Below are 23,963 nucleotides of genomic sequence, written 5' to 3'. Positions count from 1 at the left end.
AATTGGGTGTTGAAAAGGGTGAGGTGAAATTCGCGATAACCCGAGAGTCTTGGGCCGGATCTCACGTGTAGCTATCATGGATGGTTTACAATCTGGACTTGTGTTTCGCGGCGAACCCGGCACAAGAAAGGATCGGCGTAGGAGGGATTAAACATGCATTAATATAATGGATTACCAATAGAATCCCGCGAGAGTTTATGAGTTTCATCATGGATGAAATTGGTAATATAGTGTACCTACCTAAATAGCTTGTAGTTAATGTTCCGTGGCAAACCCGACATTGCTTTGAGTGAAATATGGATCTTAACCTTGTTATTAATAATTGTTTTTCTTTAAACACTTGGGTAATTATTTTAACAAGGATTAAATATGTCAAATTAACTAATACAATCTACTACTTATATGATAGATGTCTGCTGCAAATGCAAACTCTTCTTCCTCATCTCTTTCTACCTTTTGCCTCAAGGGTCTCCTCGAAAAGGATAAGCTTACGGGCTTGAACTTTATTGACTGGCTTCGCAACCTAAGAATTGTTCTTAGGATGGAAGATAAGATCAGGGCAATAGAGGAACCCCTTCCCGAAGAGCCACATGCTAGAGCTGCTCAAGCGACAAGGGACGAGTTTGACAAACGTCGTGCCGAGTCAAATGAGGTTGCTTGCTTAATGTTGGCGACCATGACTCCCGAGCTCCAAAAGGGCTTGGAGAATCTTGGGGCGTACGACATGCTTACACAATTGAAGGACATGTTCCAAGTGCAAGCAAAGCAAGAACGATTTGACAGTGTCAAAGCTCTCATTTGTTGCAAGATGACACCGGGCAGTAGTGTGAGTGTCCATGTACTTCAGATGAAAGGGTACATAGACCAATTGGAGCGCCTTGGTTTTCCCATTAGTCAAGAGCTTGCTGCGGATTTTATCCTTAACTCGTTGACTAGTGCGTTTGATTCATTTGTATTGAACTACAACATGAATAACATGGAGAAAACAATAATGGAGCTTCATGGCATGTTGAAGACCACCGAGTCTGGCATGGCCAAGACCAAACCTACTGCCACTGCTGTCTTGACCATCAAGGAAGGAGGGGTACGCAAGAATAAGAAAAATGGACCAAATGGTAAGGGTAAGGTAAAGGCTAGAAATCCTAACGCCAAACCCAAACCTAAGGGCGTAGCCTCTACTTCTTCTCGCAAGATCCCACAAGCCAAAGATCCTAAGGAGGCCGAATGTTTCCATTGTGGGGAAATTGGACATTGGAGGCGTACTTGTCTGGTGTATTTGAAAGACCTAAAGGAGCTTCGGGCCAAAGGTGTCGCCGACCCTTCAGGTATGTTCATGATTGAACTTAACAATACATGTACTTCTAATTCCTGGGTATTGGATACAGGTTATGGTACTCACATTTGTACAAATGTGCAGGGACTCACAAGAAGTAGAAAGCTAAGGACCGGTGAGCTTGATCTAATCATGGGCAACAAGAATAAGTCTTGGGTTGAAATGGTTGGAGATTATGAGCTCTCTTTTGATTCCGGTTTATGTATTCTTTTAAGAAATGTTTGCTACAGTGCCGATATGGCAAGAAACATTATCTCTTTTGATGCTTTGTTTAATGATGGTTTTGACTTTAAGTTTGATAATGGATCAATTCTCGTTTACAAGGATAATGTATTTTATTTTAAAGCTAGTCCTTGTAGAGGCATATTAGAAACCACCGTTAAACCAAGTTATAGTTCAATCAATATTGGTTCATCCAAAGATAGTTTGGATAAGTCGTATCTATGGCATTGTCGTCTAGGCCACATAAACAAGAAACGAATTGCCAAACTCCAATCTGATGGTATTTTGGAATCATTTGACGTTGCATCTCATGATGATTGTCAATCTTGTTTGTTGGGGAAAATGACAAAAGCACCTTTCAAAGGAACCTGCGAAAGGGGCAAAGATCTATTGGAATTGGTACACACTGATGTGTGTGGTCCATTTAGTTCGGCTACTAGACACGGTGAACGATACTTCGTTACATTTACTAATGATCTCAGTCGATATGGTTATGTTTATTTAATTAAACATAAGTTTGAAACATTTGGAGTGTTCAAGACATACCAAAACGAAGTAGAGAACCAATTGGGCAAGAAGATTAAGATTCTCCGATCTGATAGAGGCGGTGAGTATCTTAATCAACAGTTTCTCGATCATCTAAGGGGTTGTGGGATCATCTCACAATTAGCTCCTCCAAGGACACCTCAACTTAATGGTATGTCAGAAAGGAGGAATCGAACATTACTTGATATGGTTCGGCCCATGATGAGTCGTGCGACGCTTCCAATCAGTTTCTAGGGTTATGCTTTAGAAACTGCCGCAAGGATCCTTAACCTCCTCCCAACCAAGAAGGTTTCCAAAACACCACATGAAATATGCCATGGCAAGCCTACTTCGTTGTCATATTTAAGAGTCTGGGGTTGCGAAGCTTATGTTCGTCGTGAAACTCAAGATAAGCTCGAACCTAGATCACAAAAGGTGTTTTTTGTAGATTACCCAACTGACGGTTTTGGATATTCGTTTTACTACCCTTCAGAGAACAGAGTCTTTGTGTCTCGAAGAGGAGTGTTCCTTGAAAGGAACATCATATCCAAAGAAGTTAGTGGGAGCCCTATTGATCTTGAAGAGATTCAAGAACCAATTGACATGGAAACCGATGTTCGCCCTAGTTTTCTTCCAGAGGTCAACGAACCTATTGTTGAAGAGGAAGCTGACATACAGCCACCACCTGTACGCAAGTCTGATAGAGAGCGACGTGCACCCGAAAGACTTGATTTAAACATATCTATGGGTGACGAAGCGCATATGGATTCTGACGAACCTATCTCTTATCAGGAAGCCATGGCAGGACCTGAGTCTGCTAAATGGCAGGAGGCTATGGACAGCGAGATCCAATCCATGCACGATAACCAAGTCTGGAGCTTGGTTGATCATACACCAGGTATGAAAACCATAGAGTGTAAGTGGGTCTTCAAGAAGAAGCCTGACATGGATGGGAATGTACACACATTTAAAGCCAGACTGGTGGCTAAGGGTTACACGCAACGATATGGTGTAGACTATGATGAAACTTTTTCACCAGTGGCCATGTTGAAATCCATTAGAATACTGATTGCCATAGCTGCGTTTTATGACTATAAGATATGGCAAATGGATGTTAAAACTGCTTTCCTAAATGGTAAGCTAACTAAGGATGTGTTTATGACACAACCTGAGGGTTTTATACATCCTAAGTATCCTAATAGTGTGTGCAAGCTTCAAAGGTCCATTTATGGGCTTAAGCAAGCTTCTCGTAGTTGGAATCTTTGCTTTGATGAGAAAATCAAAGAATTTGGTTTTATCAGAATCGAAGATGAACCTTGTGTCTATGTCAGGTCGAGTGGGAGCATTGTAGTCTTCCTAGTCTTGTATGTCGATGACATATTACTCATGGGAAATGATATCCCGACATTGAAAGATGTCAATGCTTGGCTAGGGAAATGTTTCTCCATGAAAGACTTAGGAGATGCAGCGTATATTTTGGGTATAAAGATCTACCGTGATAGATCTAGGAGACTAATCGGACTAAGCCAAAGTACATACATAGATAAGATACTAAAGAAATTTAGTATGCAAGACTCTAAGAAGGGGTGTGTTCCTATGAACCCTGGCATACCATTGAGCAAGTCTCAATGTCCTACCTCTGATGGGGAAGTGACCAAGATGAGTCATATCCCATATGCTTCGGCTATAGGATCGATCATGTATGCCATGATATGTACTAGGCCTGACGTGTCGTATGCTTTAAGCATGACTAGTCGTTATCAGGCTAATCCTGGCGAGGCACATTGGATAGCAGTTAAGAACATTCTAAAGTATCTCAGGAGGACTAAAAAGATGTTCTTGGTCTATGGAGGGGAAGACGTGTTGAGTGTCAAAGGATACTCAGACGCTAGCTTCCAATCGGATAGAGATGACTGCTCTTCACAATCTGGGTTTGTGTTCACTCTAAATGGGGGCGCAGTTACTTGGAGAAGCTCCAAGCAAAGCACCATTACGGATTCGACGACAGAGTCGGAGTATATAGCGGTCTGCGAGGCAGCTAAAGAAGCCATGTGGATTAAGAAATTCATCGGGGATCTAGGCGTGGTTCCTACCATCCTTGATCCCGTTGAGATTTTCTGTGATAATATGAGTGCGGTTGTCTTGGCTCAAGAACCGAGATCTCAAAAGCGCACAAGGCACATACTCCGAAAGTATCACTATATTCGTCAAGTTGTTGCCAATAAAGACATTGTCATTAGTAGGGTCGACACAAGTGAAAACTTGGCCGATCCATTTACCAAAGCGCTACCTCAAGCCAAACATGAGGCTCATAGTAGATCTATTGGAATTCGTATTGTTGATGATTTGGTTTGATTGTATTAACTATGTTAATTTGACGCTTAGAACATTATGTAATAGTTTATTGCACTTGAATTGATGATTTTTAATGGAGATTAGAAAATACGCATGATGTGATCATTTCATTGCATATTACTATGTTCTATTTTGCATGTTTTAAACTCCATTGAATATTAATTCATAAAATTTCCACAGCCGGTCATTCTCTAATGGAGAGAGATATGAATTAAGGCTGCTATGAAGTGTAGTATATAGATTTATATAACACTACATTCATGGGGAACTTGATAATGGATTCAAGTTTCTGGAGTGACCACACTTAGGAATTACTTCATGGTTTATGTCACAAAGTAATTCTAAGATGGCAACACTTTTATTCTAGAGTGGAGATATGTGAGAATCTTGACACATCTGGTGTCATGCTTTGACCTACATCTAACGCTGTGCGTAAATGCTAGTCATAAGGGCGTGGATTGGGTATGACATGAAGCGTGGTAGATGTCTACATAGTCGAAGCAATTTGTTCCTTCTTCCTTAAGCAGGTTGAAGTGATATCTCTGGGCCCCTCGTTGATTTGTGCTGATATTAAATGCATGGCCGTGCTAATACTGAATCGCGATGGTTGCAGTATATTTTGATCACTACAAATCTATATCGAGAAACATAATCTTGAACGGTTGTGATTGACATTAACCATGACACACGTTCAATTGGATATCTAGAACAAAGGATAAATGTTGAAAGAAAACTAATAGGAGTATAACAATGGTGGTGCATTGGTTATACTAGGTATGTCTTCAAGACACACCGATATTATCATGTCTGTGCAAGTGGGAGTCTATTGGATATATGCACACGGGTTGGCTAAAAGTTTGACCGTGGTGCACTATGTTTCAAAGATATACCCATGACATGAATAATATATAAAGTCCATTATCCTATTCGGTCACACGCACAGGCCGGTCATTAATCGTTAAATATACTTTCTTGAGAGGATTTAATTAATTAGGCATTTGTTAATGGTTTAAAGAATTATTGGTTTGTGTTTGTTTAATTAATTAGTTAAATGTTTAACTAGTAATTAATTAAATATTATGTCTATCATTTTTCATGTTAAGATTTATATACATCTTATTATAACATGGAAAAATATGACATAAATAAAAGAATAACGTAGATGTATTTTACGGTACACTAGGCAAAAATATCAAAGAGTCTTGATGTCTATTGGTTGTTTCAATCAATTCCCAATACATCTCACATGCTAGAAAAGAAAGTTACTCAAGACAAAAAAGGATCTTGACCTTTTGTTTTTCTTACTCTCTCGTCTTGCTCTCTCTGAAAGGTGACCAGCAACAACAACAAACAAAACTCCATTTTTTAGCCTCTCTTTTTCACTACTTTCTGGTTCTTAACCTCCATAATCAAAGAGGCTTGGAACAACAAACACACAAGATTTGTGGTGTTGTGGTTTCGCGAATAGAAGGGTATGCTTGGGTGTTATTGGGTTTGTGAATGGTGCTGGAAATCTGCCTCACGAAAAGAAAGTATAACACGAGATCTGAACTTTGGGTGTCTCCCCGAATAGAGAGATTCTAGTTTGAATCTTTCATCTTCATCTTAAGGAAATCTTCAAGGGTATGTTTTCTTGTATTCATTCTCTTGTGCCTTTGTTTGACGAGATAATCCATGGGATTGATTTTGGTTGCTAGAAAAATTTATTATACTATTGTTTATTGATGGCATGCTTCCGTTGCGTTAGATAGAACCGAAATCTTTCAATATATGCTTATTGAAAACAGTAATCGATAACTGCCACAGGCCTGTTTTTACTGAAGTTGTCCAATGTTAGTAGTGAAGTTCTTAAGAGATTTCTTCGATTGTTGGCTTTTTGTAAGAACCTGGTTTTCTATGCTAGTGCTGACTGACAAGGCCTGTTTTTACTGCCACTGGATTTTACTTGTGAGCCAAAAAGCACAAGGTATACCCAACCTATTTTTTGAGCATGTAACAGCGTATTGTTTGATTTTTCAGTTCATTTCTCCTTACCAGTTTAGTTAACTTATAAATTTACCTCTGTTATTTACATTTTTAATTTTGATTTACAGGGCGCTGCTATATGACTTGGCAGTCTCACTTCTACCAGGCCTAGGTCCCGAGGAGGTTGATCTTTTATTTGTTGCAGTAGAACCTGCATTGAAGGTTTGTTGATCCCCATATCTTGATAAGAAGTTGGCTCTGATGACCGAAACTTACACTGTGCATATTGCGATATCCTCTGCTAGGTCATTTAACTTTGGTGACAGGGTTGCCATGTTTACAAAGATGCCGCCGGTTGGTGGCTGCTTGGAGCAGAGGAACCATTGGCAACAATGGGTCGGCACACGCTATTTCAAACCAAGGAAGATACATTTTCTGTCCAGGGGGCAGCATAAACACCATTAGGTTCTGCATTATAATTTGCATATTGATGACTATAACCCATATAGCTTCCTTGATTCCACGTGTTTGTCTGATTGGTATTGTAATTCGCAGTTGGGTAGCCACCAGATGTCTGATAATCACCAGGATTGTAATAAGTTGTTGAACAACTGGCGGGACCAGCATAGGACCCTGTATTTTGTGTGTATGTCAATTCTTGATCTTAAAACATAAAAATAAGCTAACTGTTTGAATTTTCTGTTTGGTATGTGTTGTTGCAGCAAGTTTTCCATTGCGACTTAAAACTAGAAAACACATTGATAGATGGAAGCCCTGCTCTATGATTAAAAATATGCGATTTTGGGTACTCAAAGGTTGTATTGGGTCGTATTATCTCATGTCTATATAGCTTTGTATCATAGGTATGGCATAATAATCCGATTTGGTTTCCTTGTTGTACTACAGTCCTTCGTTTCGCATTCACAGCCAAAGTCAACTGTTGGAACTCCGGCTTACAGTGCTCCAGAAGTATTAGCCAGGCAAGAATATGACGGGAAGGTAACAGTTAATACGGAAAAAATTCATTTAGAAACATTTTGATGTCATTATCAGTTCATAAAGCATGAATCTTAGCAGAGTGCATATTTCAGATCGCGGATGTTTGGTCCTGTGGGGTGACATTATACGTCATGCTCTTTGGTGGCTATCCATTCGAGGACCCAAATGAACCAAGAGACTTCAGAAAGACAATCCATGTATGTTAAAATAATTAGCTATAACTTTGTTATTATATCAATCAAAAGGTTTGTTTCATGGCAACTGTTACAAAACCTTTTGTGCTCTACAGAGAATTCTTGAAGTTCAGTATTCGATTCAAGAAAATATTGTGATATCGCCTGAATGTCGCCATCTCCTTTCAAGAATCTTTGTTGGTGACCCTGCACAGGTTGATTACGCGTTTAGTTATTACCCCTGAAAGAATACACTGAAAGAATGCACGGATGATGATTTGGATGAAATTCGTGAAGAATGGGCAAATTATGTGGCAAACTTCATTTACCGGTCTTGAATTCTATATAAGTTAGCGGTTGTAAATTTTTATGGTTAATTTTAGAATTTTAAAATAACTTGTGGCTGTATGAAACACATTATTTTGATATATATGAAATTCGCTCTTTTGTTATTAGTGTATTTATTTGTATTATGAGATTAACTGTTATTTAATGTGTGGATATTAATAATTTTATAAAAAAATATTTTTTTAAAAAAAATTTGAACCATGACACGCAAAAAAAGTGTCATAAAAGTGTGTCGTAAAAAGGTGTCATAAAAGCGTGTCATTAATTCATGACTCGCGAAAAGCGTGTCATAAAAATTTATGACGGGTCGATTTATGACACCAAAAAGCGTGTCATCTGACCCCCTTTATGACAGGCAAACGGTGTCATTAAAGGCATTTTTTCTAGTAGTGTAATTTTGTCTTGTTTTATTATCTTTAAGTGTAGTTATTAGTTAATTATAATTAGTTTTTCTCTTTATTTTATAAACCAAACGAAAATTATAAAACTTGATTATAACCACAGACACACCTCATGGGAACGATATCCACTTACCCTATCTAATATAAGGTATTTAGATTTATTTTTGATTGATACTTCAACGTTGATCAAAATTTGGCGCCGCTGCCGGGGAGATTTCTCCATTAGAGTCAGTTAAAGCTTCTGAATTGAAGGACTATCAAGTTCAAATTACTTTCTCACAACAAACGAAGGAAGAAAATATTCAAGAAAAGCTTGGTAAGTACCCGAACATAATCAATTTAATAAAAATTAATGTGCCTTTGTTTATATTGTTTTCAGGTATGCCAAAACTTGAAAAATCTTTCAAGAACTTGGTGTTGATGGAAAAGAAGAAAGAGTCAGACAAGGAGATTGTAGCTTTTACAAAGGCTGAATATGTGGATACATGGCAAGGACATTTTCAACCCGAGCCGTGTTATCAAGGGAGTTCTCTAATTCTTTATACTTTAATTAATTTTCAATGTGATGAATTAGTCAATCCAAGGGCTAGTAGTATCGTCATGGCATATTTCTTATTTCTAAAACTAGCCCCGGATCCCTTAGCTTATGATTCTTTCAAACTTACAAACATAAGCTTTAAAATTAATCATTTGAATGTTCCACGTCACAACGGAATTTTTAAAGCTTTGTATGTTCGGATGAAAGATGGATTTTAAAGTAAAGATAAATGATTTTTGGTTGTTGAAAGAAAATTCTGAAAAGGTAAAATTGACTGACTGGTAATGATAAAATATAATTTCATCTATTATTCACCTTATTGGTGTAGACCGCTTGATCCTTTAGGTGTAGGTTTGTTCAAAACCTTTTCATGATAAAACTCTTGGGCGTGAGTTATGCTGATGACGTTAAACTAAGCGCTGAATGGGAGGCAACCCATTAATTTAGTTATTTTTTAGTCTTTTTATTTTAATTGTTATTTTTAGTTGTCATTAATTATACAATTGTTCATCATGTGTGACCAACTTTGAAAGTATCGAGTTTTGACATAATGTTTTTCTTTTGATCGTAGTTACATGTATAACTCTAACTCGGATTATAAATTTTTTATATTTATTTATTTTTTAAAATTTTTTTTTATGGATTGAATTAATTAAAAAAAGAATAAGAAAAGTTAAAAAAAAAAGTAATAGTATAAAAAAAAGTTAAAAAAAAATAAAAAACGAACTTCTCTCCTTTCTATCTCGATCTCTACCATATATATATATATATATAATATAACTAGTCAAATTGCTTCCATTATATTTAAGTATTGTTTATTGATTTTTGGCTTCTAAACTAGTCAAAGAGTCAAAGTATTTCCGGTATGTAATTTCGTTTCCTTATAGGTTGTGGACTTATAAACTAATCGAAGTATATACATATATATACATGTGCTAGAAGCATGGAAAAACATACTTTCTTTTTACAAACTCTCTAATGAAAATAACATGTTTGAATATAAAATTTCTTTACCTGAAAATCATGATGGAACCATAATGCAAGAAACATACTAGTTAAACTCATATATACATATATACATGTGCCTAAATTTGGTGCCCTGTAACACAAATGGACCCTGTGCGGTTGGGATTTCTCTATAGGATCAGCGGGCGTGATGAAAGAAGTAGTGAAAATGCATTGCGGAGGTCATAAGTTGTTGTATTGAAATAATTATGTATTTATTATAATTATAAAAGAGAGATGCAAATGCCAGTTATAGTGATAACTCTAGGAAAGCAAGATGAACATATTTTGATATTACATATTACAATAGTGTAATAGAAAGAAGTGAACAATGGGAGTGTAGCAATATGAATAAATTAACATGTATAAAGTTTCCGCATACATTTTCTAGAAACATTGCAATTATAATTTCTAGAAACAGCTACACCATTTAGTTTCCGCATACTTCCATGTAGTTTCTTCTTAGAACAAGCAACACCATTTCTGCCAAAGTACATGTTCAATATGAAGTCTCAGATAATTTTTGCACATTCAACAAATTATACTAATTTATGCAATACAAGTTTATTACAAAACGAGGCTCTCTCGGTGAGCCAAACCCGGTACGTGGCATGTGTGGGGAAAACCATGAGACGCGGCCTTGGGTCAGGCAAGCAATTTTATTATTAATTTTTTTTAAACAACTAGTTAATAGTTAGTAGTGAGCATTCGAAACACTACAAGTGACATCCAATTGGGTAGTATGCGGCGCTCGAACCACGCATGTCTGGGATGAAACCCAAGACTCTAGAAAACCCCCTAATAATCTACTCCTACGAATATAAGAAGTCAAATTCGAACCCTGGTCGGGCAATCAATAGTATGTACTTTAACTCTTTAAGAATGGTAGTATTATCATCTGAAATCAAGCATTCCCTAAATCACAAACCATGAGGTTAAAATTTTCAAGAATTCCTTAAAATCAGAAACTATAAGGTCAACAAGTTTCACACAAACTCGTTATCTATCCGGTCTAACCAACTTATGCCCCCTCTAGTTGTGAACTCGTGATAACTAGAGAGGGTAAATATCATCAACAATTTTGGAAAAAATTGTCGGGAATTGTCATATTTTAGTATGATTCATTTTGGTTGGTCAGTTAACTCCTTTATTTTTTCGGTCCATTTTTTTTAACAGTTAACAGAAGTCATTTACTATATTTCACTGGCTTGACTTTACAATTCAATTTTCGATTAATTTTCTTTTCTTTTTTTTTTTTTACTTTATAAAGAGTGTAAAAAAGGAAGATAAATTACCTTGACTCTTTTGTTATCACTTTTGGGAATGTTGGGATTATACGTTGCTTGTTTAGGAATTGGTGGAAATTTGGTGGCTGCTATGTGTTTCTCCTCTTTGACTTTCTGAAAAATGACTGTAAAACCATCTGCAGATTTGGGATCCTTTTCATCCCATGCCCCAAACATCGGCACTGATGCTGATCTATGTGCCTACCAATATATATATATGTAACAAGTTTAATGCCAATATATTATAATTATAATACACAAAAAACAAGTAATATAGGAAATAGACTATCCCATACTTGTTATGTACTATGAAAAATGCAAGCCTGGATTTTGTATCCAGTTTTCAGTAAATTGTTCACTATTCATTGCTGATATACATTCTATAAATACTAATGGTGGCAAAATCTGTGGCGTAAAGGTTGGGTATCAGGCCGCACAAGTAAATTACGCTTTTTCTTTATTTTTATGTATTAAAGCGGCCCTGTAGTATTTTCTAAAAGACTGCTCCCTGCCACTAACATTCTCAAACTTGGCCACTGCTACCTACAATTATGAAACTCTATTTTACAATGAGTTGATAGTAATCTGTCATTCATAGTAAAATGATCTAGATTCTAGAAAATCGTATCTAAACACAATTTGAGTCGGTTTTAATAGGTTTCATAGGTTCCCCTTTATAGCTAAACTTCTGAATTTTTCCTGTTCAGCGGCTAGAGGAAAGGTAACACAAAGTGAACTACTTATAGCTAGCTGGTCAATTTAGTTGACAACTTGGATAAAAAGATAAAAGTAACTTCAAAGAGTAATTTATAAGCTTACAGTGATATCATCGGCTGCATTGTATCCATATTTTGGTCTATTAGGTACGGGCGCAGGTGAAGGCGGAGAAAAATTGCTTATTCTTTCTCTTGAGTTGGAAGTTTTATCCGGACCAGCTTTGTAATTTTGTTGCTTGTTTGAGAAGTCCTTGCTCCTTAAATCTACACTATTTCTAGTTCCAGATTTCATATTTTTCTCGGCATAAGCAATATTATCATTGCTTTCATCTTCATTTCCGCTTGCATAAGTCATAAAAGCTTCTGGATTCTGCTCTGGGTCATTTGGATTTATCATTACACCCGTACCTTTATCTTTTCGTGCATTTTCAAAGTATGCCGTGTAAGGAACATTGTCAGCATCCCAACTACCGAATTTTGGGATATGCGATCGTTGTTGTTGCTGCATCAAATAAGCAAATAATCAAAGACTAATGCGTCTCAATAAGCGGAAACCTCTATGATCATGTGAAATTCAATAGTTATGAAGCACATAATTGGATTATCACATGAAAAGTGAATACCTATCTATTAGTAACTTAGACGAGTCATTTACATCATTTGTTATTATCTCCTAATACATATTAACTTTTCATTTTTATACCCATGTCATTCTAATACATCAGACACCATGGATGTGAAAAATTTCATAACATTTCGACAATGAGGCGAATTCAGAAATTTAAGACTTAGCTAGACAAAAAAATATTTGAAGTCATATATAAGCTAAAGCATGAAAACATACATAGATACGATCTTTTTAATCTAAAAGTTTTTGGGCGGTTGGGGGCAATGGTCCCCTAGTACTTTCAACCTACATCGCCCCATGGATAATAAAATGATTCGAATAAAATCCGAAACACAAGTAATAACTTAGTAACTTACAGACATATATATGGAGAATGTAATGGAAGAGTGAAGAAATTCTATTTGTGATTGAATTCAAATTACAGGCTTTCTTTGAATGTGAAAAAAAAAACGAGAAAGAGAATTGTAATGGAAAGTGAAGAAATTTTGTTTTTGTTTTGGCGCGTGGGACCATACTTATAAAAAAAAATGTTATTTTAAAATCTGGCCTGCAGGAAAAGAGTCCAATGAGTATAGTTAAATTGATACTTCCAGACAAGTATTATGATAATTTCAATGTAATATATGGTTTGGACGTTAACAATGACATACATCAATGTAAATATTCTTTATATTGTATTTTGTTTTTCTAGCCAAAAATTAATCGGGTGTAATTATTTGAAAACTAGAATTTTCGTGAAAACTAAAAAACTGGTCAAAACACACTATGATTTGAATTTAATACAATGTGTTTATAAATTTTTTAAAAAACACATTGTGTTAAGTTCATATCACAATGTGTTTTGAACAATTTTCTGATTTTCACGCGTTATCAAAAACACACTCTGATTTAAAACATAACACAATGTGTTTTTTAGATTACACAATAAAAACACAATGTGTTTTTGAAAACACAATTAAAACACATTATTTTAGATTAGGATCACAGTGTGTTTTGTCCCATTTTCTAGTATTCATAGAAATTTTAATTTTCAAATAAACATTTCACATATAATAATCTAGTTGAAATTCATTAATTTAGAAGATTATCTTTTCTCAACGCGTCAAAACATATGCAACCACTCACATATATTTCATAACTAGTGCTCATGCCTGTCCAATGGACGGGTAGTCTCAAAATATATTAATCACATATCACAAATTAATCAATACGAAAGCTAAAGAAGAAACATATGAAAATTAACTCTATATAAATATTGATTCCAGTTTATATTTTTTTTCCTACTTTAGTTAAATAACAAATTTGCAGTTTGTTAAATCAAAACTTATTATAAACACAAACAACAATTTTTGACTAAACGATTTAGAGTTAAGCTCAATAAAAATTTCAACAAAAATAAAAACAAAAAGTGTACAATATATAATTTGAAAAATACATACCAATTCATCAACAAAGACCATCTCGAACGGTTTGAATTTTTTCAGGTCATTCCACTCTGAAACAGTCCATACATGCACAATACAGAGTCGTAGATGATGGTTAACATGTCTTGGCTTAATTTCTTTGAGATGAACTAATGTGATCTTATTTTTTTTTTTTTTGAAGAAGAAGCCATAATGAACCTATAATGGACAACAAACTAAATGTTAGTACCAAAACTGGCCAGTCTCCAATTACATAACCTTCTCCAATTGATGATTTGCAAAGTGAGTGCCCCGATCACTAATCAAAGCTCTTGGCATACCAAATCGGCTAAACAAAGCCTTCAAGAATTCAATAACAACTTTTCCATCATTGGTTGGCAAAGCTTTTGCCTCGGCCCATTTTGAAACATAATCAACCGCAACCAAAATATAGAGACATTTGTTAGATGGCGGAAATGGACCCATGAAGTCAATACCCCACACGTTCACAAACTTGAATGGATTGTTGGGGCATTTCGTCTCTCTTGGTGATAGTTCCTTGTCTTTGACATGCATCACATGTCTCACATAGTGTTTGAGCTTCTTTGAAGATTGTAAGCCAATAGAAACCCGCATCAAACACTTTTTTTCCCGTTACCGATGGCCCATAATGCCCACCGGTAGGACCACAGTGGCATTCATTCAAAATCTTCCTAGTCTCACCACCCCAAATGCATCTTCTTATAATGCCATCCGCACACAATTTGAACAAAAATGGCTCCTCCCAAAAATAATGCTTGATTTCGGAGAAAAATTTCTTTCTTTGTTGAGAAGACTATCCCTTGGGCAAAATTCCTGCACACAAATAATTAGCAATATCGGCGTACCAAGGTGCTTCTTCATCCTCCACCTGCATCAAAAACTCACCGGGAAATGAATCATTAATCTCATGCTCCTTCAACTCCTCAAGCTGAGGGTTTTCGAGCCTACTTAAGTGGACGGCGACGACATTTTCACCCCCACTTTTGTCTTTTATTTCAATATCAAATTCTTGCAAAAGCAAGACCCAACGAAGTAATCGGGGTTTAGCATCTTGTTTCGAGAACAAGTACTTTAAAGTCGAATGATCGATGAACACAATGGTCTTATTCAACACCAAGTAAGGTCTAAACTTATCAATGGCATAAACCACCGCCAACAATTCCTTATCGGTTACCGTGTAATTTTGTTGGGCGGGGTTAAGGGTTTTGCTAGCAAAGTAGATAGGGCGAAAGTGCTTATCATCCCGTTGGGCAAAAACGGCCCCCAAAGCATAATCACTAGCATCACACATGAGTTCAAAGGGTAAAGACTAATTGGGTGAAGTCATTATGGGAGCATTTGTCAATTTGTCTTTCAAAAGAGAAAAAGCACTTAGACACTCATCATTGAACTCAAAAGGAAAGTCTTTTTCCAACAATCTAGTCATAGGCCGTGTGTTTTTTGAAAAATCTTTGATGAACCGCCGATAAAACCTGGCATGACCTAGAAAACTTCTAACCGACTTCACATTGGTGGGTGGAGGCAATTTAGTCATGACATCAACTTTAGCCTTGTAAACCTCAAGACCCGCCCTTGACACTTTGTGACCCAACACAATACCTTCTTTGACCATAAAATGGCATTTTTCCCAATTAAGCACCAAATGCGCTTTTTCATATCTATCAAGCATTTTGTCCAAATTTGCCAAACAACTATCAAATGAGTTACCAAACACCAAAAAATCATCTATGAAAACCCCTATGGAGGTTTCAATCATATCTTGAAAAATTGCCAACATGCATCTTTGAAAAGTGCCCGGTGCATTACATAAACCAAAAGGCATGCGGTTGTAAGCATAGGTTCCAAAAGGACAAGCAAAAGTTGTTTTCTCTTGATCATTAGCATCAATGGTTATTTGGAAGTACCCGGAAAAACCGTCAAGAAAACAAAAGAATTCATTACCCGCCAATCTTTCAAGCATTTGGTCCATGAAGGGTAAAGGAAAATGGTCCTTTTTGGTGGCCTCATTCAACTTACGGTAATCAATACAAACTCTCCAACCGGTGACCGTCCTAGTTGGGACCAATTCATTTTTCTCATTTGTGACAACGGTCATCCCCTCCCTTCTTTGGTACACAATGTATTGGCCCAACCCATGGACTATCCGATATTGGAAAAATAATACCCGCATCAAGTAGCTTAACAATCTCTTTTTTCACAACATCTTTCATGTTTGGATTAAGCCTTCTTTGTCTTTGAATTATCGGTTTCACATTTTCAATTAATTTGATTTTGTGTTTGCCAAAATTGGGGCTTATCCCGGGTATATCGGATGTCTTCCAAGCAAAGGCCTTTTTATGAGCCTTTAGAATGGTGTAACAACCGTCACCTGAGCATTCGTCTAACTATACTTTTCCGTTCGAATAAGGTTAGTAACCGTCAAACATAAGTCTAAAGACGTGAGTTTTTATGGATTAAAGTATGATTAAGACATGTCATTTTATTGTATGCTAGTGTTTTAAACTTTTTAAGACTTGGTGCGAATGTTTGAGAAAGACTAGCTGTTTAATAGAAATGCCTAAATAAAGACTTAAAATACTTTCGTGAGTAAAATATGGTCATGTGACTAGTCGTTGTGTTCGTAATTCAAAAATATATCATAAAATATGGTCAAATCATTTCTATGACATTCGGTGTTCGCCCGGTGAGCAAAAAAGACTAAAACTGTCAGACGTTCTGTTAGTCTGACGGACCCCCCTCCCTTGGCCTTGCCTATAAATACAAAGCCAAGCCTTTTGCTTTTCTTTTCTTGTTTTGGTCGTCCATATCACCTCACACACATAGAATTTTGCTTTCAAATTCTATCTTGCAAAAATCGCTTGATTTCGGTTCTAAACGCTTGCAAATCAATCAAGGCTTCAATCTTCGATCAAGAAACTAGTGTGTGTTATCATTTTCTTCATCAAAAACATAAAAAGTTACTGATTTCCATGTTTTTAATTCGGACCTTAACATATTTACGTAATTACTTTTTGGTTCTTATCAAAAGCTAAGCGAATCATGTCTTTGATTATTGTTTGTGCATCTTTCGGTTGCATTTGTGTGTAAGAAATGAAATTGAACCTTGATTAAGGTTTGATTTGACTTGTTATGCACTTATGTAATTGGTTTTGTGCAACTACAAATTGAAGATATCCTTTACTTGGCTAAAAGACTCAAAAATTAGTCGATTTCGTATCCTAGATCAAGATTTGTGCAATTGTCAATCGCATTATGTATGAAATCGGTCAAACATCTTTTTGTACTGAGTTGTGTAACTTTTGTGCATCCAATATCCATGGGTATGAATTGGCTAGCCATAATCTACGTCCTTTTAACAAAAATCGCATCGAAATCGTCGTTTTTGCTCAAAATGCGTCCAAATCCGACCCCGAACAGGTCTAACTCGACCTCTACCTGGTCTAGCTCGACTTAGGCAGGTCTAGCTCGACCTAAATCAGGTCTAGTTGACCTCTTCTGGTCTAGGTCAACCTCTCATAGGTTTTGTCGCTTAAACGTCTCGTAAAGTTACTAGTTTGACCCGAAATGACTTGTTTTAACTCTCGGACCCTTAAGTATTGGGAAGAACTCATTTTGACCTCTGTCCAGGTCGAACTAGACCTGACATGGTTGCGTTCAACCACTTTCCAAACTCATATAGTCGATTTCATTAGCCTTTCGTGTCCATACGCGCTTAATCGGTTCTTAAACTTGACTAGTTTTCTCAAAAAGTGTAGTTTTGGTCCAATTGATTAACGTATGATTAAATGGTTTCAAAATAAAACTTTTGGGCTGTAGTTGGTCGAGTTTAACCATAAGGTTGAGCTCAACCTTAACTCGTTTCGGTTCGTGAGCTTTTCGGTTAAAATCTCCGGTTTCGTCTAGTTTTGATTAAATTCGAGTAAAACTTATTTTGGGCTATGTAATGATTTCAAATCAGGTTGTATTGATAAAATAATGTATTTTAAACTTAAGAAAGGTCATTGGTGTCAAATCCAGACTCTTGTTCAGTTTATTAAACGTCGTTTTAAAAGTTAAATAAAGACATATGGACTTAAAGGCATTTCTAATAGGCTAAGACTTAAGACAAAAGACGTTCCTTTTGACTTGTCATGTATTATTGATAGGTGTTGATTGTCGTGGACTTTGATTGTGCTTGTCGTGCTTTCATTATACTGTCATAACACTTTTCAGGTGACTTTCGTAGCCCCTCTTTTTACATGTTTTGGGGTGAAAAGTATACTCGTTCTTTTTGAACAGTTTTGTCGATTTCTTTTTATGTTCAATATTGAGCTTGTGCGTATAGAGTTACTTATGGCATTTGACGTGCTTCTGTCTTGTTGTATGAATGTGATTATGTGTTTGTTTTTGTGCTTAATGACGTGCTTAATTGACGTGCTTTGGTGTGTATTGGAGACTTTGAGACTTTGAACTAAGGCAGGTACCGTAAGGCCCGACTTTGAGACACTGAGACATTGAGACACTTGGATTTGTTATGGCGTAACTCTGTTCGTTATATATTGAACTATTACTTGTTTAGACTTAAAAGAATCGACAAACGACTTATTTATTTGACTAGACTTATGACATAAAACCTACGAACTCACCAACCTTTGTGTTGACACGTTTTAGTATACTTTTAGGACTTTCATGCTAGGACTGGACTTTGGAGACTAGAGCTCCTTTAATTTTGTCAGACTTTAAGGCTGCATGCCTTGGTTTATTCCTTTTATGGATGTCTTGTAATAAGCTTTCCTAGAATTGTCATGACTTTGAACTCATGTTTTGAGAATATATTCATTATATTCTATTTCATATAGTAGTATCTATGTAATTCCATGTCATGCTGTACTTTTCATGACACCTCATGTTTCTAGACGTGGTAACGTCGCTTATATTTTGAGTTCATATCCTATTGAGGCTTATTATCCCTATGTTTATTTTGACTTTGGCTATCATTTGGTGACTGTATACTTGTGGTGACTGTGTGCTTCGGTGTTATTGTTATTATTTATGTGTATTAGAGCAAGATGAAGTGATGGCGCTAACTAGTATCACATAGCGATAATCATAGAAAAGTCTGATCAACTGTTCTATGATTACCGCCATGCCTTGCGACAGTTATTGACATCAGTGATTGCACTTGTATTGAGAGTACCCTGGGCTGCTTAATGGTGTTGGTTAGGTGGAGGGTTAGCCGCTGGTACACCCTGTATACATACCCGACCAATACCTAGAGAGCATACTAGTATCGTGATCTGACCTTGCATTAGATGTACTAGGGGTGTGGAGGGTTAGCAGCTGGTACATCCTGTATACATACACCTCTAGTGCAACGGATGTAGGTGTTAGATTCGGACCACATTTTAACTGCGATTTAGGGTTATATATTATTAGTATATATATGTATTGCATTGACATGAATTGCATGACTAGTTTAAGTTCTAGATAGCACCCCTTAGACCATTTAAGTTCTAGATAGCATCCCTTAGACCATAAGACGAGAGAGCTTGCTGAGCGTAACATGTGACATAGATGTTGACATTTTCGAGCCTTTTATCGCGTCTAACATTCTAGAGATATATTAACGTGTGTGGAATAACGGTGAGATGAGAGCTACTGCAAACAGAGACGATCGCCATGATTATTCAAGTCGACAAAGTTATCTTAGCACAAAATGCGATGAATAAAGGGTCGACTTATAATGAAGCTGAGGATGCAAAGTATGAGGAAGCAGTGAATGAAGAGACTAGTGGATACTACGAAGATGCTGACGAGAGAGCTCGTTTTGGAAATGTACTAAGAGATCCTATAAGTGGTATGGGATGTTTACTTGCAAAAACTTCAAGATTTGTGGTGTGCAAGATTATGATGGCAGAAATGGAGAAGTCAAGTTTATTCAAGGGTTAGATAGATGGAAGTTGTGATTGGCATTAGTGGGTGTACTCCTGTTCAGAGGGTTATGTGACAAATTTCGTTATTTGGGATGTGCTATCTTGGTGGAATGGTAAGTGTCGAGCCAGAGGCAGAGTAGTGGCCGCAGCGATGCCATGTTAAAATTTTAAGGAGTTGTCGACGAGAAAATTTCGTATGGCCACTGAATTGATAAGATTATATCGAGAACTTTTAGAGCATAAGATGATTGGTGCTGATCATGTAGGTTACGCTACACATTTCAATGAGTTGTCAAGGCTTGTTTCATATCTGGTTAATCCCGAGAACAAAGGAATCGAGAAAGTATCCTCGTAGGTTGATCCTACAGGTTAGGACGACTATGGCTGTTGTTCGTCTGCTTACCTTAGAAGGGGCTGTATTGAAATCTGAGGTTGTGACTGATGAGTTGGTTTAGTGTGTTGGACGACAGGTTCAAGTGGAAGTTCATCCTATTCAGCTACAAATTGTTGGACCCGTCGAAATAAGAAACGGTCAAGTTCGAGATGCTAGAGGTCGTACTTACGTACTAAATGCAACAGAGACTCGTAGCGATTCGAATGTCGCTACAGAAACTTTTCTTCTGAATGATCCTAATGCTACTGTTCTTCGACTTGAGAGATGATTATAGTTTTGTCGTGACTAGTTTTGTTTCGTTTCCTTATTAAACATTAGACCGAGTCTTATACATATATATTTTGACGCACAAATGGTTAACTAAGAGCTAGCTAGACTAGACCGGGTTATTCGTTTTGCACATTAGTTCTTATTGACTATGCTTTCGTTATTCACTTAGTACCTTTTGAAAAGGGGAGTTTTGACGTTATTGTTGGTATGGACTGGATGTCTTTGGCCGATGCAACGATACTATGTAGTACAAAAATTATTAGAATTCCCTTATAACTTTTGATTCAGAAAATTAGGTTTCAAAAGGTCGTAACTTTCACCATTTCTTTATCTTTTTCATGCTCTATGAGATATCGACGCTAAGGTTTTTCTTTATAACCCACTTTCTTATTCCTATCTAATGGCGAGATACTAGAAGTTCAGTGTGAGTGGTCTGAGCCTTTTGAGGGGCATGTCATGAGTGCGTCTGTAAATGAGGTTAGCTTGACCAATGTCCATGTCGCTCGTGACTATCAGGATGTTTTCCCTGATGATTTACCCGACTTATCTCTGTCTCGACAACTTGATTGTCGTATTTGTCTTGTTCCTAATGTAGCTCATGTAGCAAAATTTCCTTATAGACTAGCGACGACTGAATTACAAGAAATGGTCGTACAACTAGAAGAACTTCAAGAGAAGGAATTTATTAGACCTAGTCAGTCACCGTGGAGAGCGCGTGTTTTATTCATCAGAGAGAAAGATGATTCATTTCGCACGTGTATTGACTATCGTGAGCTGAATAAGCTAACAGTGAAGAATCTCTATCCTCTTTCTAGGATTGATGATTTGTTCGACCAACTTCAAGGTGCAAAGTGTTTGTCAAGATTGACTTATGTTTAGGGTATCATCAATAAAGTGTACATGAAGACGACATACCAATAACCGCTTTTAGGACAATACACGGACGATTCAAATTTACAGGGATGCCCTTTGGATTAACTAACGCTTTGACAGTGTTCATGAAACTGATGAATAGAGTGTGCCGACCGTATTTGGACAAGTTTGTTATCGTGTTTACTGAAGACATTTCAAATTATTCAAAGACAAAAGGGGAACATACTGAACACTTGAGAAAGGTACTGGAATTATTGATGGAAGGAAAAACTGTATTGAAAGTTCTCTAAATGTGAATTCTGGCTGAACAAGGTACACTATTTGAGACATGATGTGAGCAAGGTGTAACAACCCTCAAATTTCGAGTAGGATAATTTACATGGACTTATCTAGGTCTTTATCCCTAGAGATTTATTAAGAGAATCGACCTTTTAGACATTCAAAGCATAGTGATAATTGCCCTATGGTACGGTGAGATGCCTTAGAAATAACCAATAACTATAATCAATCAAGCTGATCTCAAGCTACATATATTAGTTCTAATTGAACTTGACAAAATGCCAATGAATCAAAAATTTTATTTCAAGAAGTTAAGTTATATAAATAATAAGGTAAGACTCACAAGTTGTGATAACAATCATAAATCTTAGGAAATGTCCAACAATCTAAATCACCAAGCTAATTGAAGTACATTTGAATATAGAAATATAATGACCATCTTACAATACATACTTATAAACTATTGTGTACATAAAATGAGTTCAAATAATAATGAGTATATATACGTCTAACATGAGTAACGGTTTATAATAAAGAGCGAAGTAACAAATAAAGATACAAACATACATGCATATGTATATACACGGCATGCATACATACATACAAACACAACTTAAAAAAATATATACAAGCACTTAACTAAATTTACATCCATCGATACAAAATATATTTATACACTTAGGAAAAACAACTACAAAATTAAAAATACAAACTTATATCCATACATACACTTCATACATCAAAAAAATTCAAAATCCCCTCCAAAACACTACCCCAAAACCGGCCTCTCACTTCCCAAAACACCTCACCCAATAAAAAAAATTAACTAGTCTCTTTATTCTTACACTTCCAATGCATGCTACACTCATACTTACACTCCAACTCACATTTTACACTCCCTAAACACACCAACACTTCCCAACACACTAATCTCTTATTTCTCTCTCATTTTTCTCTCAAAAATCTGCACATTATCATCTTCCTCTCTTCATTATTTTCGGTTCAAAGAAAGCAACAAAAAGGCAAGAAAAATCAATCTAAAGTTATAGTAATAATAAGGGTTTTTAAAGGATTAAACAAGAGTTGATTCAAGTATGGTTTAAGGGTTATTTTAAGCTTGGATTAAGGGTTATTGGGAGCACATAAGCCACGAAATTTCTGCCCAAAATCATCTCCAAAACCGATTTCATCAAGGGTATAAATCTTCATCTCTTTGTTTAATCTATCTTGTTTTACTTATACTAAAAGATCTTTATCAAAGACCATTTTTTCTTTGATTTTCTTCTTGAAAATACACTTGATGAAGGCAAGTTGATAGAATCTTCTTCCTCATGCTCATGCATGTTGAAATCTAGAAGAAAGATTCAAGGATTCAACTAATTTAAGACCCAAAGGTGTTGTCATAGATTAAATAGACATTAAAGTGATTTTTCCTTTGAAATATGGTCATATTTTTATATATTTTGATGAATTTATTTCTGGAGTTTTTCATAAAAATATGTTTTTAAGTTGTTGAATTGAAGATGGATAAAGATTTGTTGTTAAAATGATGAGATGATTACATACATGCTTAGATTCGCACTAGTTTAAGTTGTTTTGATTTGGGATTTGAGATGGGTCTTTAATTGATGATTTCATATATATGTTGATGTTAAAATACATGTTAATAATCTGGGATTTGTGAAGTTAGTACAAGAAATAAGGATTTTATAAGAATTCAAGACAAACTATGCATAAAAATCACTAACCGAAATCACAAGAACACAAATATAAATTCATCACTTTCATCACATGATTTGTCCATAAAATCTGGAGAAAACACTAATGAAAGATTAAGAGATGAATTAGGATGAACAAAATGTATTGGGTTTGCCAAAATAAGTATTGGGTGAAGCCATAAAGTAAGGCATGCATTGGGCAAACAAAGTAAGCTGACGGAATCCATCTTCTGTCTTTGAACAGGAAAACTAGGCATGTGAGGGCATTTTCAAGAAAAACTCTAAAAATAAAAGTTGTAGAGGAACGAGTTAAGAATAACCACCAACTGGAATAACTCAAAAATACTGAACCAAACGAAAGATATGATTTTTCTACTTAAACTGGTAAAAGCTGTAATTTGGTATGAATATTTTATAAACATTAACAATTTTTATCTCATAGTCCGTAAAGTTCTAGGAGGTCATACTTGGTGGAAAGTAATTTCAATGTGTTGTGAACTTAAAATAAAATCATTGGATTTTTCTAAAAATCATAACATCAATAACTTTTATAAAACTTCTGATGTCGCAAGCAGTGC

The 23,963-nt window shown here is 36.1% G+C and overlaps 3 protein-coding genes and 1 long non-coding RNA gene across 6 annotated transcripts; 2 read left to right on the top strand and 2 right to left on the bottom strand.

Moving 5' to 3' along the window:
- The first annotated feature begins 3,739 nt into the window (after positions 1-3,739).
- LOC122596971 (secreted RxLR effector protein 161-like) lies at positions 3,740-4,435 on the top strand. Its single transcript, XM_043769613.1, has one exon. It carries the CDS (start codon positions 3,740-3,742, stop codon positions 4,433-4,435), a length of 696 nt encoding a protein of 231 aa, XP_043625548.1.
- Positions 4,436-6,248: 1,813 nt separating this feature from the next.
- Positions 6,249-7,970, top strand: LOC122598471. Of its 3 annotated transcripts, none has more exons than XR_006323631.1 (7): positions 6,249-6,401; positions 6,529-6,622; positions 6,706-6,865; positions 7,123-7,215; positions 7,307-7,399; positions 7,492-7,596; positions 7,689-7,970. It is a non-coding gene; the product is annotated as an uncharacterized LOC122598471 (long non-coding RNA). The 3 variants fall into 3 exon arrangements; XR_006323630.1 differs by having other exon boundaries at positions 6,956-7,215; XR_006323629.1 differs by having other exon boundaries at positions 6,706-7,215.
- Positions 7,971-10,192: 2,222 nt separating this feature from the next.
- On the bottom strand, positions 10,193-12,924 carry LOC122598689 (RPM1-interacting protein 4-like). The gene is made up of 4 exons (XM_043771268.1): positions 12,851-12,924; positions 11,970-12,368; positions 11,160-11,351; positions 10,193-10,347 (listed from the first exon to the last, which is right to left on the bottom strand). The coding sequence occupies exons 1-4, from the start codon at positions 12,854-12,856 to the stop codon at positions 10,327-10,329; spliced, it is 618 nt and encodes a 205-aa protein (XP_043627203.1). The 5' UTR covers positions 12,857-12,924; the 3' UTR covers positions 10,193-10,326.
- A 1,243-nt stretch (positions 12,925-14,167) lies between these two features.
- LOC122596970 lies at positions 14,168-14,533 on the bottom strand. The gene has a single exon (XM_043769612.1). The coding sequence runs from the start codon at positions 14,531-14,533 to the stop codon at positions 14,168-14,170; it is 366 nt and encodes a 121-aa protein (XP_043625547.1).
- Between the last annotated feature and the right edge of the window lie 9,430 nt (positions 14,534-23,963).

The sequence above is a fragment of the Erigeron canadensis genome, chromosome 4, assembly GCF_010389155.1.
Source record: "Erigeron canadensis isolate Cc75 chromosome 4, C_canadensis_v1, whole genome shotgun sequence".
Taxonomy (NCBI): domain Eukaryota; kingdom Viridiplantae; phylum Streptophyta; class Magnoliopsida; order Asterales; family Asteraceae; genus Erigeron; species Erigeron canadensis.
Note: the sequence above shows the minus strand (reverse complement) of the source record. Positions and strands in the feature narration are given on the sequence as shown.

Excerpts from the sequence above, each read along its gene's own strand:
- LOC122596971 (XM_043769613.1), top strand. The coding sequence starts at position 3,740 with ATGAGTCATATCCCATATGCTTCGGCTATAGGATCGATCATGTATGCC.
- LOC122598689 (XM_043771268.1), bottom strand. Across the intron at positions 11,352-11,969 it reads ATGCAGCCGATGATATCACT|GCACATAGATCAGCATCAGT; the intron begins GTAAGCTTATAA and ends ATATATTGGTAG. Across the intron at positions 10,348-11,159 it reads GTGATAACAAAAGAGTCAAG|AAATGGTGTTGCTTGTTCTA; the intron begins GTAATTTATCTT and ends GTACTTTGGCAG.
- LOC122596970 (XM_043769612.1), bottom strand. The coding sequence starts at position 14,533 with ATGCGGGTTTCTATTGGCTTACAATCTTCAAAGAAGCTCAAACACTAT.